This window comes from Oncorhynchus keta, chromosome 11 (assembly GCF_023373465.1).
Source record: "Oncorhynchus keta strain PuntledgeMale-10-30-2019 chromosome 11, Oket_V2, whole genome shotgun sequence".
Lineage (NCBI taxonomy): Eukaryota > Metazoa > Chordata > Actinopteri > Salmoniformes > Salmonidae > Oncorhynchus > Oncorhynchus keta.
Window position 1 is genome coordinate 2626026 of NC_068431.1, and position 16326 is coordinate 2642351.

At 44.6% G+C, this 16326-nt stretch overlaps 1 protein-coding gene across 1 annotated transcript in view; it reads right to left on the minus strand.

Annotated features, from left to right (window-relative positions):
- Positions 1–16326, minus strand: part of LOC118380983 (reticulon-4 receptor-like 1) — a 277946-nt gene that overhangs the window by 5647 nt on the left and 255973 nt on the right. Inside the window, exons 2-3 of the mRNA XM_052529102.1 lie at positions 1942–2111; positions 1430–1714 (exon numbers count right to left, since the gene is read on the minus strand). Of these exons, the coding sequence (XP_052385062.1) occupies positions 1430–1714; positions 1942–2111 (455 nt within the window). The remainder of the gene's footprint in view (positions 1–1429; positions 1715–1941; positions 2112–16326) is intronic.

A 16326-nucleotide genomic window follows, 5' to 3' on the forward strand; every position in this document is an offset into this window, starting at 1 on the left:
ACGACCTCCACCGCAGCCTCCACCGCGGCTTGTAGCAACAAAGACTCTTCCTAGAGATGGCCACCCGGCAAAACTGAGCAATCGTGGGAGAAGAGGCCTGGTCAGGGAGGTGACCAAGAACCTAATGGTCACTCTGACAGAGGTATAGAGTTCCTCTGAGGAGATGGGAGAACCTACCAGAAGGACAACCATCTGTGCAGCACTCCACCAACCAGGAATTTATGGTAAAATGGCCAGATGGAAGCCACTTCTCAGTAATGACAGCCCGCTTTGGAGTTTGCCAAAAGGCACCTAAAGACTCTCAGACCATGAGCAACAAGATTATCTGGAGCACCCTCGACAACTACTGTGATTATTATTATTTGACCCTGCTGGTCATTTATGAACATTTGAACATCTTGGCCATGTTCTGTTATAATCTCCACCCGGCACAGCCAGAAGAGGACTGGCCACCCCTCATAGCCTGGTTCCTCTCTAGGTTTCTTCCTAGGTTTTGGCCTTTCTAGGGAGTTTTTCCTAGCCACCGTGCTTCTACACCTGCATTGCTTGCTGTTTGGGGTTTTAGGCTGGGTTTCTGTACAGCACTTTGAGATATCAGCTGATGTAAGAAGGGCTATATAAATAAATTTGATTTGATTTCGTTGGATGAAACCAAGATTGAAGTCTTTGGTCTGAATGTGAAACGTCACATCTGGAGGAAACCTATGATGAAGGATGTTTTTCAGCAGCAGGGACTGGGAGACTAGTCAGGATCGAGGCAAAGATGAACAGAGCAAAGTATAGAGAGATCCTTGATGAAGTCCTGAGCGTTCTGGAGCAGGTTCTCAGACTGGGGCGAAGGTTCACCTTCCAACACGACAACGACACAAAGCACACAGCCAAGACAACACAGGAGGGGCTTCAGGACAAGTCTCTGGCCCAGCCAGAGCCCAGACTTGAACCCAATTGAACATCTCTGAGACCTGAAAATAGCTGTGCTGCAACGAAACTCCCCATCCAACCTGATAGAGCATGGGAGGATCTGCAGAGAAGAATGGGAGGATCTCCCCAAATACAGGTGTGCTAAGCTTCTAGCGTCATACCCGAGAAGACTCGAGGCTGTAATCTCTGTCCAAGGTGCTTTAACAAAGTACTGAGTAAAGGGTCTGAATACTTATGTAAATGTGATATTTCAGTTTTTGTTTTTATTTGCAAAATAAAAATAAATAAAAATATTTTTGCTTTGTTACATTGTAAATCTCCTCTGTCAGTGTTATCTCATAGAGGCCCATCTTCAGTAGAACACACACACACAATAGTTAACAGAACACTCTATTCTGTCAAATAAAACAACCATTATAATGCAATAGAAGCATTATAAAATAATCTTGCAATTTGCCACGACACTAGCTATCTAATATAGCTAAGATTTTCTATTCTATTCCTCTACCTGCAGATAGAGGTACTGCAGGCTGCTGAGCCCCTCGAAGATCCCTGGCGGCAGGCTGAGCAGCCCACAGTGGTAGAGGTGCAGGGCGTGCAGGCGGCCTAGGCCCTGGAAGGTGTCTGAAGCCAGGGCCCTCAGGTGACGGTTGTCCCCCAAATCCAGCTCCTCCAGGCGGGCAAAGCCGTGAAAAGTGGAGGCCTGGATGTAAGAGATGTTGTTGGAGTAGAGCCACAGCAAGACCGTGGTGGGACTGAAGTGGCCTCGCAGCAGACGCTGAATCTTGTTGTTCTGGAAGAATGGAGAGAAACAAAGGACGAGATCGCTGCTTAGGGTCTGGATTTGGCTCTTTGGAAACCGGATGGCAACATTGACGGACGGCAACATTAGAAATTATAATTAGACAAAACTATTCCAAAAGAAGAAGTCCAAGACACTCAGCATTACATTTTTTTTTAGTACAAATGCTTTTTTAATTTCCTAGACTACACATGGTTGAGTAATCAACTGGTTCTTACCTGCAGGAAGACCCTCTCGCTCTGGGCTGGGATCTCCTCTGGGACAGACAGAAAGTTGTGTGCCTGACAGGATACGGTGCTGGGAGAGGTGTAGCAGATACAGTCCCTGGGACAGGGGGAGGAGAGATCCAGGCCGCACAGGACGAGGAGTAGCTCTACACCTCCAGAACCTGACAGACGAAAGAGGGAGTTAGTTGGGACACACAGCACCACACCAGCAACATAACTTCGGAGAGGAGAGACATCTTTTGGAAAACTTTTATTGGCACTACTACTGTCAAGTCAGCTGGTACCAAAATGAAAGAGAGAGGGCAGAGAGGAGGGGAACATGGCAGAGAGGAGGGGAACATGGCAGAGAGGAGAGGAACGTGGCAGAGAGGAGAGGAACATGGCAGAGAGGAGGGGAACATGGCAGAGAGGAACATGGCAGAGAGGAGGGGAACATGGCAGAGAGGAGGGGAACATGGCAGAGAGGAGAGGAACGTGGCAGAGAGGAGAGGAACATGGCAGAGAGGAGGGGAACATGGCAGAGAGGAGAGGAACATGGCAGAGAGGAGGGGAACATGGCAGAGAGGAGAGGAACATGGCAGAGAGGAACATGGCAGAGAGGAGAGGAACATGGCAGAGAGGAGAGGAACATGGCAGAGAGGAGAGGAACGTGGCAGAGAGGAGAGGAACATGGCAGAGAGGAGAGGAACATGGCAGAGAGGAGAGGAACATGGCAGAGAGGAGAGGAACATGGCAGAGAGGAACATGGCAGAGAGGAGGGGAACATGGCAGAGAGGAGGGGAACATGGCAGAGAGGAGAGGAACATGGCAGAGAGGAGGGGAACATGGCAGAGAGGAGGGGAACATGGCAGAGAGGAGGGGAACAAGGCAGAGAGGAGAGGAACATGGCAGAGAGGAACATGGCAGAGAGGAGAGGAACATGGCAGAGAGGAGGGGAACATGGCAGAGAGGAGGGGAACATGGCAGAGAGGAGGGGAACATGGCAGAGAGGAGGGGAACATGGCAGAGAGGAGAGGAACATGGCAGAGAGGAGAGGAACATGGCAGAGAGGAACATGGCAGAGAGGAGAGGAACAAGGCAGAGAGGAGAGGAACATGGCAGAGAGGAGGGGAACATGGCAGAGAGGAGAGGAACATGGCAGAGAGGAGAGGAACATGGCAGAGAGGAGGGGAACATGGCAGAGAGGAGAGGAACATGGCAGAGAGGAGAGGAACATGGCAGAGAGGAGGGGAACATGGCAGAGAGGAGAGGAACATGGCAGAGAGGAGGGGAACATGGCAGAGAGGAGGGGAACATGGCAGAGAGGAGGGGAACATGGCAGAGAGGAGGGGAACATGGCAGAGAGGAGAGGAACATGGCAGAGAGGAGGGGAACATGGCAGAGAGGAGAGGAACATGGCAGAGAGGAGGGGAACATGGCAGAGAGGAGAGGAACATGGCAGAGAGGAGGGGAACATGGCAGAGAGGAGAGGAACATGGCAGAGAGGAGAGGAACATGGCAGAGAGGAGGGGAACATGGCAGAGAGGAGAGGAACATGGCAGAGAGGAGAGGAACATGGCAGAGGGTAGGAATAGAGGAACGGAACAACAGAGCGAGAAAGAGAGGTAGCGCAGAGAAAGAGAGAGCATAGAGAGAGAGAGAGAGAGACTATAGAGAGAGAGACTATAGAGAGAGAGAGAGACTGATATACAAACTGATGGAAAGTGGTGTTGGGGGTAAAACATACGACATTATAAAATTCATGTACACAAACAACAAGTGTGCGGTTAAAATGGGCAAAAAACACACATTTCTGCACACAGGGTCGTGGGGTGAGACAGGGATGCAGCTTAAGCCCCACCCTCTTCAACATATACATCAACGAATTGACGCGGGCACTAGAAAAGTCTGCAGCACCCGGCCTCACCGTACTAGAATCCGAAGTCAAATGTCTACTGTTTGCTGATGATCTGGTGCTTCTGTCACCAACCAAGGAGGGCCTACAGCAGCACCTAGATCTTATGCACAGATTCTGTCAGACTTGGGCCCTGACAGTAAATCTCAGTAAGACCAAAATAATGGTGTTCCAAAAAAGGTCCAGTCACCAGGACCACAAATACAAATTCCATCTAGACACTGTTGCCCTAGAGCACACAAAAAACTATACATACCTTGGCCTAAACATCAGCGCCACAGGTAACTTCCACAAAGCTGTGAACGAGAGACAAGGCAAGAAGGGCATTCTATGCCATCAAAAGGAACATACATTTCAACATACCAATTAGGATTTGGCTAAAAATACTTGAATCAGTCATAGAGCCCATTGCCCTTTATGGTTGTGAGGTCTGGGGTCCGCTTACCAACCAAGACTTCACAAAATGGGACAAACACCAAATTGAGACTCTGTACGCAGAATTCTGCAAAAATATCCTCCGTGTACAACGTAGGACACCAAATAATGCATGCAGAGCAGAATTAGGCCGATACCCACTAATTATCAAAATCCAGAAAAGAGCCGTTAAATTCTATAACCACCTAAAAGGAAGCGATTTCCAAACCTTCCATAACAAAGCCATCACCTACAGAGAGATGAACCTGAAGAAGAGTCCCCTAAGTAAGCTGGTCCTGGGGCTCTGTTCACAAACACAAACACACCCTACAGAGCCCCAGGACAGCAGTACAATTAGACCCAACCAAATCATGAGAAAACAAAAAGATAATTACTTGACACATTGGAAAGAATTAACAAAAAAACAGAGCAAACTAGAATGCTATTTGGCCCTACACAGAGAGTACACAGCGGCAGAATACCTGACCACTGTGACTGACCCAAACTTAAGGAAAGCTTTGACTATGTACAGACTCAGTGAGCATAGTCTTGCTATTGAGAAAGGCCGCTGTAGGCAGACATGGCTCTCAAGAGAAGACAGGCTATGTGCTCACTGCCCACAAAATGAGGTGGAAACTGAGCTGCACTTCCTAACCTCCTGCCCAATGTATGACCATATTAGAGAGACATATTTCCCTCAGATTACACAGATCCACAAAGAATTCGAAAACAAATCCAATTTTGAAAAACTCCCATATCTACTGGGTGAAATACCACTGTGTGTCATCACAGCAGCAAGATTTGTGACCTGTTGCCACGAGAAAAGGGCAACCAGTGAAGAACAAACACCACTGTAAATACAACCCATATCCATATCTTGTTTATTTTATCTTGTGTCCTTTAACTATTTTACCATTTGTACATTGTTAAAACACGAGTCTCTTCTGAGAATAGAGCACGAGTCTCTTCTGAGATTAGAGCACGAGTCTCTTCTGAGAATAGAGCACAAGTCTCTTCTGAGAATAGAGCACGAGTCTCTTCTGAGAATAGAGCACGAGTCTCTTCTGAGAATAGAGCACGAGTCTCTTCTGAGAATAGAGCACGAGTCTCTTCTGAGAATAGAGCACGAGTCTCTTCTGAGAATAGAGCACGAGTCTCTTCTGAGAATAGAGCACGAGTCTCTTCTGAGAATAGAGCACGAGTCTCTTCTGAGAATAGAGCACGAGTCTCTTCTGAGAATAGAGCACGAGTCTCTTCTGAGAATAGAGCACGAGTCTCTTCTGAGAATAGAGCACGAGTCTCTTCTGAGAATAGAGCACGAGTCTCTTCTGAGAATAGAGCACGAGTCTCTTCTGAGAATAGAGCACGAGTCTCTCCTGAGAATAGAGCACGAGTCTCTTCTGAGAATAGAGCACGAGTCTCTTCTGAGAATAGAGCACGAGTCTCTCCTGAGAATAGAGCACGAGTCTCTCCTGAGAATAGAGCACGAGTCTCTTCTGAGAATAGAGCACGAGTCTCTCCTGAGAATAGAGCACGAGTCTCTTCTGAGAATAGAGCACGAGTCTCTTCTGAGAATAGAGCACGAGTCTCTTCTGAGAATAGAGCACGAGTCTCTTCTGAGATTAGAGCACGAGTCTCTTCTGAGAATAGAGCACGAGTCTCTTCTGAGAATAGAGCACGAGTCTCTTCTGAGAATAGAGCACGAGTCTCTTCTGAGAATAGAGCACGAGTCTCTTCTGAGAATAGAGCACGAGTCTCTTCTGAGAATAGAGCACGAGTCTCTTCTGAGAATAGAGCACAAGTCTCTTCTGAGAATAGAGCACGAGTCTCTCCTGAGAATAGAGCACGAGTCTCTCCTGAGAATAGAGCACGAGTCTCTTCTGAGAATAGAGCACGAGTCTCTTCTGAGAATAGAGCATGAGTCTCTTCTGAGAATAGAGCATGAGTCTCTTCTGAGAATAGAGCACGAGTCTCTTCTGAGAATAGAGCACGAGTCTCTTCTGAGAATAGAGCACGAGTCTCTTCTGAGAATAGAGCACGAGTCTCTTCTGAGAATAGAGCACGAGTCTCTTCTGAGAATAGAGCACGAGTCTCTTCTGAGAATAGAGCACGAGTCTCTTCTGAGAATAGAGCACGAGTCTCTTCTGAGAATAGAGCACGAGTCTCTCCTGAGAATAGAGCACGAGTCTCTCCTGAGAATAGAGCACGAGTCTCTTCTGAGAATAGAGCACGAGTCTCTTCTGAGAATAGAGCATGAGTCTCTTCTGAGAATAGAGCATGAGTCTCTCCTGAGAATAGAGCACGAGTCTCTTCTGAGAATAGAGCACGAGTCTCTTCTGAGAATAGAGCACGAGTCTCTTCTGAGAATAGAGCACGAGTCTCTTCTGAGAATAGAGCACGAGTCTCTTCTGAGAATAGAGCACGAGTCTCTTCTGAGAATAGAGCACGAGTCTCTTCTGAGAATAGAGCACGAGTCTCTCCTGAGAATAGAGCACGAGTCTCTTCTGAGAATAGAGCACGAGTCTCTTCTGAGAATAGAGCACGAGTCTCTCCTGAGAATAGAGCACGAGTCTCTCCTGAGAATAGAGCACGAGTCTCTTCTGAGAATAGAGCACGAGTCTCTCCTGAGAATAGAGCACGAGTCTCTTCTGAGAATAGAGCACGAGTCTCTTCTGAGAATAGAGCACGAGTCTCTTCTGAGAATAGAGCACGAGTCTCTTCTGAGAATAGAGCACGAGTCTCTTCTGAGAATAGAGTAGTCTCTTCTGAGAATAGAGCACGAGTCTCTTCTGAGAATAGAGCACGAGTCTCTCCTGAGAATAGAGCACGAGTCTCTCCTGAGAAGAGAGCACGAGTCTCTCCTGAGAATAGAGCACGAGTCACTTCTGAGAATAGAGCACGAGTCTCTTCTGAGAATAGAGCACGAGTCTCTCCTGAGAATAGAGCACGAGTCTCTCCTGAGAATAGAGCACGAGTCTCTTCTGAGATTAGAGCACGAGTCTCTTCTGAGAATAGAGCACGAGTCTCTTCTGAGAATAGAGCACGAGTCTCTTCTGAGAATAGAGCACGAGTCTCTTCTTAGAGCACGAGTCTCTTCTGAGAATAGAGCACGAGTCTCTTCTGAGAATAGAGCACGAGTCTCTTCTGAGAATAGAGCACGAGTCTCTTCTGAGAATAGAGCACGAGTCTCTCCTGAGAATAGAGCACGAGTCTCTCCTGAGAATAGAGCACGAGTCTCTTCTGAGAATAGAGCACGAGTCTCTTCTGAGAATAGAGTCGAGTCTCTTCTGAGAATAGAGCACAGTTCTTCTGAGAATAGAGCACGAGTCTCTTCTGAGAATAGAGCTGAAGTCTCTTCTGAGAATATCCACGAGTCTCTTCTGAGAATAGAGCACGAGTCTCTTCTGAGAATAGATCCACGAGAGTCTCTTCTCTTCTGAGAATAGAGCACGAGTCTCTTCTGAGAATAGAGCACGAGTCTCTTCTGAGAATAGAGCACGAGTCTCTCCTGAGAATAGAGCACGAGTCTCTTCTGAGAAGCTGAGAGCACGAGTCTCTTCTGAGAATAGAGCACGAGTCTCTTCTGAGAATAGAGCACGAGTCTCTCCTGAGAATAGAGCACGAGTCTCTCCAGCACGAGTCTCTCCTGAGAATAGAGCACGAGTCTCTCCTGAGAATAGAGCTTAGTCTCTTCTGAGAGAAGCACGAGTCTCTTCTGAGAGCACAGTCTCTTCTGAGAATAGAGCACTCTCTTCTGAGAATAGAGCACGAAGTCTCTACTGAGAATAGAGCACGAGTCTCTTCTGAGAATAGAGCACGAGTCTCTTCTGAGAATAGTAGCACGAGTCTCTCCTGAGAATAGAGCACGAGTCTCTCCTGAGAATAGAGCACGAGTCTCTTCTGAGATTAGAGCACGAGTCTCTTCTGAGAATAGAGCACGAGTCTCTTCTGAGAATAGAGCACGAGTCTCTTCTGAGAATAGAGCACGAGTCTCTTCTGAGAATAGAGCACGAGTCTCTTCTAGAATAGAGCACGAGTCTCTTCTGAGAATAGAGCACGAGTCTCTTCTGAGAATAGAGCACAAGTCTCTTCTGAGAATAGAGCACGAGTCTCTTCTGATAGAGCACGAGTCTCTTCTGAGAATAGAGCACGAGTCTCTCCTGAGAATAGAGCACGAGTCTCTCCTGAGAATATCCACAAGTCTCTTCTGAGAATAGAGCACGAGTCTCTTCTGGGAATAGAGCACGAGTCTCTTCTGAGAATAGAGCACGAGTCTCTCCTGAGAATAGAGCACGAGTCTCTCCTGAGAATAGAGCACAAGTCTCTCCTGAGAATAGAGCACGAGTCTCTCCTGAGAATAGAGCACAAGTCTCTTCTGAGAATAGAGCACGAGTCTCTTCTGAGAATAGAGCACGTGTCTCTCCTGAGAATAGAGCACGAGTCTCTTCTGAGAAGAGAGCACGAGTCTCTTCTGAGAATAGAGCACGTGTCTCTCCTGAGAATAGAGCACGAGTCTCTTCTGAGAAGAGAGCACGAGTCTCTTCTGAGAATAGAGCACGCGTCTCTTCTGAGAATAGAGCACGAGTCTCTTCTGAGAAGAGAGGATGTTTCTTAACGATCCATCACGCATGTCGAAGTCGACTTTCTTTGGGACCATCCACAGGCTGCCACATTTAATTTAGGTGTGCATTTTTGTTAATGGACTCTAAACGTCAACAAAAATGGGTATGTTCATGAATGTATCTGTAACAATAACCTGGTCATACGTTCCAGTGATTCCCTTGCATCGCGTGTCAAATCCTGCGCCAAGAACATATTCAACTGGATCTACAGTTCCCTCTTCTCTCTGAGAAATATTTCAACCTTTTGGTTTCAGAATTCAATACACCCCGAAAGGATTTTCCATTTGTCCGAAACACTGGATCTATCTATATCATTGTTGTCCGTTTCCTGTAAAGACAGACACTTCTTCACTGACTGTTTAGCTTGACTGTGGATCATCATCAACTCTCTCTTCCATGGAACTAACTAAAGCCTTTACTGTTGTTTCACCCGCTCCTGCTGCTTTGAGTTGAGCACAATTATCCACAATACTCTTATTATATAGAGCTGAATCACAATTATCCACAATACTCTTATTATATAGAGCTGAATCACAATTATCCACAATACTCTTATTATATAGAGCTGAAGCACAATTATCCACAATACTCTTATTATATAGAGCTGAATCACAATTATCCACAATACTCTTATTATATAGAGCTGAATCACAATTATCCACAATACTCTTATTATATAGAGCTGAATCACAATTATCCACAATACTCTTATTATATAGAGCTGAAGCACAATTATCCACAATACTCTTATTATATAGAGCTGAATCACAATTATCCACAATACTCTTATTATATAGAGCTGAATCACAATTATCCACAATACTCTTATTATATAGAGCTGAATCACAATTATCCACAATACTCTTATTATATAGAGCTGAATCACAATTATCCACGATACTCTTATTATATAGAGCTGAATCACAATTATCCACAATACTCTTATTATATAGAGCTGAATCACAACCACAATACTCTTATTATATAGAGCTGAATCACAATTATCCACAACACTCTTATTATATAGAGCTGAATCACAATTATCCACAATACTCTTATTATATAGAGCTGAATCACAATTATCCACAATACTCTTATTATATAGAGCTGAATCACAATTATCCACAATACTCTTATTATATAGAGCTGAATCACAATTATCCACAATACTCTTATTATATAGAGCTGAATCACAATTATCCACAATACTCTTATTATATAGAGCTGAAGCACAATTATCCACAATACTCTTATTATATAGAGCTGAATCACAATTATCCACAATACTCTTATTATATAGAGCTGAAGCACAATTATCCACAATACTCTTATTATATAGAGCTGAATCACAATTATCCACAATACTCTTATTGTATAGAGCTGAATCACAATTATCCACGACACTCTTATTATATAGAGCTGAATCACAATTATCCACAACACTCTTATTATATAGAGCTGAATCACAATTATCCACGACACTCTTATTATATAGAGCTGAATCACAATTATCCACGACACTCTTATTATATAGAGCTGAATCACAATTATCCACAATACTCTTATTATATAGAGCTGAATCACAATTATCCACAATACTCTTATTATATAGAGCTGAATCACAATTATCCACAATACTCTTATTATATAGAGCTGAATCACAATTATCCACAATACTCTTATTATATATAGCTGAATCACAATTATCCACAATACTCTTATTATATAGAGCTGAAGCACAATTATCCACAATACTCTTATTATATAGCTGAGCTGAATCACAATTATCCACAATACTCGTATTATATAGAGCTGAATCACAATTATCCACAATACTCTTATTATATAGAGCTGAATCACAATTATCCACAATACTCTTATTATATAGAGCTGAATCACAATTATCCAGACACTCTTATTATATAGAGCTGAATCACAATTATCCACGACACTCTTATTGTATAGAGCTGAATCACAATTATCCACAATACTCTTATTGTATAGAGCTGAAGCACAATTATCCACAATACTCTTATTATATAGAGCTGAAGCACAATTATCCACAATACTCATACTATATAGAGCTGAAGCACAATTATCCACAATACTCTTATTATATAGAGCTGAATCACAATTATCCACAATACTCTTATTATATAGAGCTGAATCACAATGTGAGCTTAGTGCTGGCACATCACCAAAACTATTAGCAGCGGTAGAAGGGCCTTCACCATCATTAACAGAAACTGCTTCGGTAGGCTCTTCATGTGCCTTGTTACGATGCTTTCTTCATTCAGATACATGTGAAGAACCAAACGCAGAGAATTCCCTGGACAAAAGAACGTGGGTTAAAAATCAGCTGTTTTTTTACATGGCTATTTGCCTGGCGGCATTTTGTAAATTAAAACACAAATATTTCTGTTTCTCAAACAGATGTGTTTAATGCGACGCTCTGTCCCTCAACTCTGCTACCACGGGATTCGCCTCAGTTGTGTAAACGTCAGTGTCGTAGATTGTCGTTTGTAGAAAAAGTGTTCAAGTTTGACAGACCCTGACTGGATGAGGGACCAAAGACAAAGCTCATCAAAACAGCCCAGTGAGCCAGATGGCTTGCAAGGTACCCTCATGTTTGTCAGTCAAGATTAAGTATGTGTGAATGCTCGTTCTCTGGGTCCCCACGACATGCTGATAGGGCTGTTGATGTAGCGTGATTGCCACCCAGATGCTGCTGGCTGCTGATGCCTGTCTATAAGACAACAATGTACAGTCAGAACATCTACTATTAATTCTCACAACATCTACTATAAGTCTCACGGGCCAGACAGTAGTGGCTAATATGTATTACAGTGTTATACTGCCTCAGCTGTAGTAGTTTAACCAGTAAGAGGTATTATAGAATGTCCTGAATCATCTAACAAAAAGAACAACAGACACAGACCCTGGGACACCAGACATATACCCCAGGACAACAGACACAGACCCCAGGACAACAGACAAGGACCCCAGGACAACAGACACAGACCCCAGGACAACAGACACAGACCCTGGGACACCAGACATATACCCCAGGACAACAGACACAGACCCCAGGACAACAGACACAGACCCCAGGACAACAGACACATACCCCAGGACAACAGACACAGACCCCAGGACAACAGACACAGACCCCAGTACAACAGACACAGACCCTAGTACAACAGACACAGACCCCAGTACAACAGACACAGACCCCGGTACAACAGACACAGACGCTGGTACAACAGACACAGATCCTAGTACAACAGACACAGATCCTAGTACAACAGACAAAGATCCTAGTACAACAGACACAGATCCTAGTACAACAGACACAGATCCTAGTACAACAGACACAAACCCCAGTACAACAGACACAGATCCTAGTACAACAGACACAGGCCCTAGTACAACAGACACAGACCCTAGTACAACAGACACAGACCTAGTACACCAGCCACAGACCCTAGTACAACAGACACAGACCCTAGTACAACAGCCACAGACCCTAGCACAACAGACACAGACCCTAGTACAACAGACACAGGTTAGTACAACAGCCACAGACCCTAGCACAACAGACACAGACCCTAGTACAACAGACACAGAACCTTGGACAACAGACACAGACCCTAGTACAGGGACAGCCACAGACCCTAGTGCAACAGACACAGAACCTTGGACAACAGACACAGACCCTAGTACAACAGACACAGACCCTAGCACAACAGACACAGACCCTAGTACAACAGACACAGACCCTAGTACAACAGACACAGACCCTAGTACAACAGACACAGACCCTAGTACAACAGACACAGACCCTAGTACAACAGACACAGACCCTAGCACAACAGACACAGACCCTAGTACAACAGCCACAGCTCTCGGACACAATGTTAATATAATATATGCCATTTAGCAGACGAGCGACTTACAGTCATGTGTGCATACATTCTACATTCTATGTTTCTTTCTCAAACTATTTTGTATTGATTCCTATCAAAATTCCAGTTGATAATAAGACTCAGATGTCCTTCTCCTAATTCATTGTTCTCCAGTAGCCAAGGATAGACACAATTGAGAAAACTCTCAGTAGTAGCCAGTCATTCTCCTGGAGAGCATTGGTTTCAGTCTCTGCTCCAACACCTGGCCATATCACTGAAGCTGTACATTAGGATCGTTGATAAGATACATACAGTGCCATACAGTATTCGGCCTCCTTGAACTTTGCGACCTTTTGCCACATTTAAGGCTTCAAACATAAAGATATAAAACTGTATTTTTTTGTGAAGAATCAACAACAAGTGGGACACAATCATGAAGTGGAACGACATTTATTGGATATTTCAAACTTTTTAACAAAGGTGCGGAGGTTAGGAAAAACTGAAAAATTGGGCGTACACACACAGACAGACACACTCACATATTTTTGAATGTAGAAATGAGAGAAGGACACGAGGGATGTATCGATGCGGAGAGACAGAGAGGGTGGAGTGGAGAGATGGAGATGTGCGGAGGTTAGGAGGAGTGGAGAGGAGGAGATGTGCGGAGGTTAGGAGGGTGGAGAGGAGGAGAGGTGCGGAGGTTAGGAGGAGTGGAGAGGAGGAGAGGTGCGGAGGTTAGGAGGAGGGAGGTGCGGAGGTTGGGAGGAGGAGAGGTGCGGAGGTTAGGAGGAGTGGGAGAGGAGGAGAGGAGGCTAGGAGGTTAGGAGAGATGTGCGGAGGAGGAGGAGTGGGAGAGGTGCGGAGGTTAGGAGGAGTGGAGAGGAGGAGATGTGCGGAGGTTAGGAGGAGTGGAGAGGAGGAGATGTGCGGAGGTTAGGAGGAGTGGAGAGGAGGAGATGTGCGGAGGTTAGGAGGAGTGGAGAGGAGGAGATGTGCGGAGGTTAGGAGGAGTGGAGAGGAGGAGAGGTGCGGAGGTTAGGAGGAGTGGAGAGGAGGAGAGGTGCGGAGGTTAGGAGGAGTGGAGAGGAGGAGATGTGCGGAGGTTAGGAGGAGTGGAGAGATGGAGATGTGCGGAGGTTAGGAGGAGTGGAGAGGAGGAGAGGTGCGGAGGTTAGGAGGAGTGGAGAGGAGGAGATGTGCGGAGGTTAGGAGGAGTTCTTGAAAGAAAGAAGAGAGGATAGAGAGAGAAAAAAACATGTGGGATGAAGAGGGAGAGTAATGTTTTTATTTATTTTACCTTTATTTAACTAGGCAAGTCAGTTAAGAACAAATTCTTATTTTCAATGACGGTCTAGTTAACTGGTCTAGGAACAGTGGGTTAACTGGTCTAGGAACAGTGGGTTAACTGGTCTAGGAACAGTGGGTTACCTGGTCTAGGAACAGTGGGTTAACTGGTCTAGGAACAGTGGGTCAACTGGTCTAGGAACAGTGGGTTAACTGGTCTAGGAACAGTGGGTTAACTAGTCTGGGAACAGTGGGTTAACTGGTCTAGGAACAGTGGGTTAAGTTAAATTCTAGTTCTACCTGCCGCCCCATAAACAATGAGGGATGAAGAGAGAGAGAAATAAAACACGAGGGATGAAGAGAGAGAGAAATAAAACACGAGGGATGAAGAGAGAGAAATTAAACACGAGGGATAAAGAGAGAGAGAAATAAAACACGAGGGATGAAGAGAGAGAAATTAAACACGAGGGATAAAGAGAGAGAGAAATAAAACACGAGGGATGAAGAGAGAGAAATTAAACACGAGGGATGAAGAGAGAGAGAAATAAAACACGAGGGATGAAGAGAGAGAAATAAAACACGAGGGATGAAGAGAGAGAAATTAAACACGAGGGATGAAGAGAGAGAGAAATAAAACACGAGGGATGAAGAGAGAGAAATAAAACACGAGGGATGAAGAGAGAGAAATTAAACACGAGGGATGAAGAGAGAGAGAAATAAAACACGAGGGATGAAGAGAGAGAGAGGGAACTGAAGCAAATGGCAAGGTACTGTACTGTAAGATGAGGAGTGAAGAACAGTGCATCTGTGTGTGTGTGTGCCTGCGTGCGTGCCTGCTTGTGTGTGTGTGTGTGTGTGTGTGTGTGTGTGTGTGTGTGTGTGTGTGTGTGTGTGTGTGTGTGTGTGTGTGTGTGTGTGTGTGTGTGTGTGTGTGTGTGTGTGTGTGTGTGTGTGTGTGTGTGTGTGTGTGTGTGTGTGTGTGTGTGTGTGTGAGTGATTGACCCTTCAATCAACATCAGCCTCAGTAACACATGACATACTGACTACAACCCATCATCTCTTATACATACTGACTACAACCCATCATCTCTTATACATACTGACTACAACCCATCATCTACAACCCATCATCTATACATACTGACTACAACATCCATCATCTGACTACAACCCATCATCTCTATACATACTGACTACAACCCATCATCTCCTATACATACTGACTACAACCCATCATCTCCTATACATACTGACTACAACCCATCATCTCTTATACATACTGACTACAACCCATCATCTCTTATACATACTGACTACAACCCATCATCTCTTATACATACTGACTACAACCCATCATCTCTTATACATATCTACAACCCATCATCTCTATACATACTGACTACAACCCATCATCTCTTATACATACTGACTACAACCCATCATCTCCTATACATACTGACTACAACCCATCATCTCCTATACATACTGACTACAACCCATCATCTCCTATACATACTGACTACAACCCATCATCTCTTATACATACTGACTACAACCCATCATCTCCTATACATACTGACTACAACCCATCATCTCCTATACATACTGACTACAACCCATCATCTCCTATACATACTGACTACAACCCATCATCTCCTATACATACTGACTACAACCCATCATCTCCTATACATACTGACTACAACCCATCATCCTATACATACTGACTACAACCCATCATCTCCTATACATACTGACTACAACCCATCATCTCCTATACATACTGACTACAACCCATCATCTCTTATACATACTGACTACAACCCATCATCTCCTATACATACTGACTACAACCCATCATCTCTTATACATACTGACTACAACCCATCATCTCTTATACATACTGACTACAACCCATCATCTCCTATACATACTGACTACAACCCATCATCTCTTATACATACTGACTACAACCCATCATCTCTTATACATACTGACTACAACCCATCATCTCCTATACATACTGACTACAACCCATCATCTCCTATACATACTGACTACAACCCATCATCTCTTATACATACTGACTACAACCCATCATCTCCTATACATACTGACTACAACCCATCATCTCCTATACATACTGACTACAACCCATCATCTCCTATACATACTGACTACAACCCATCATCTCTTATACATACTGACTACAACCCATCATCTCTTATACATACTGACTACAACCCATCATCTCCTA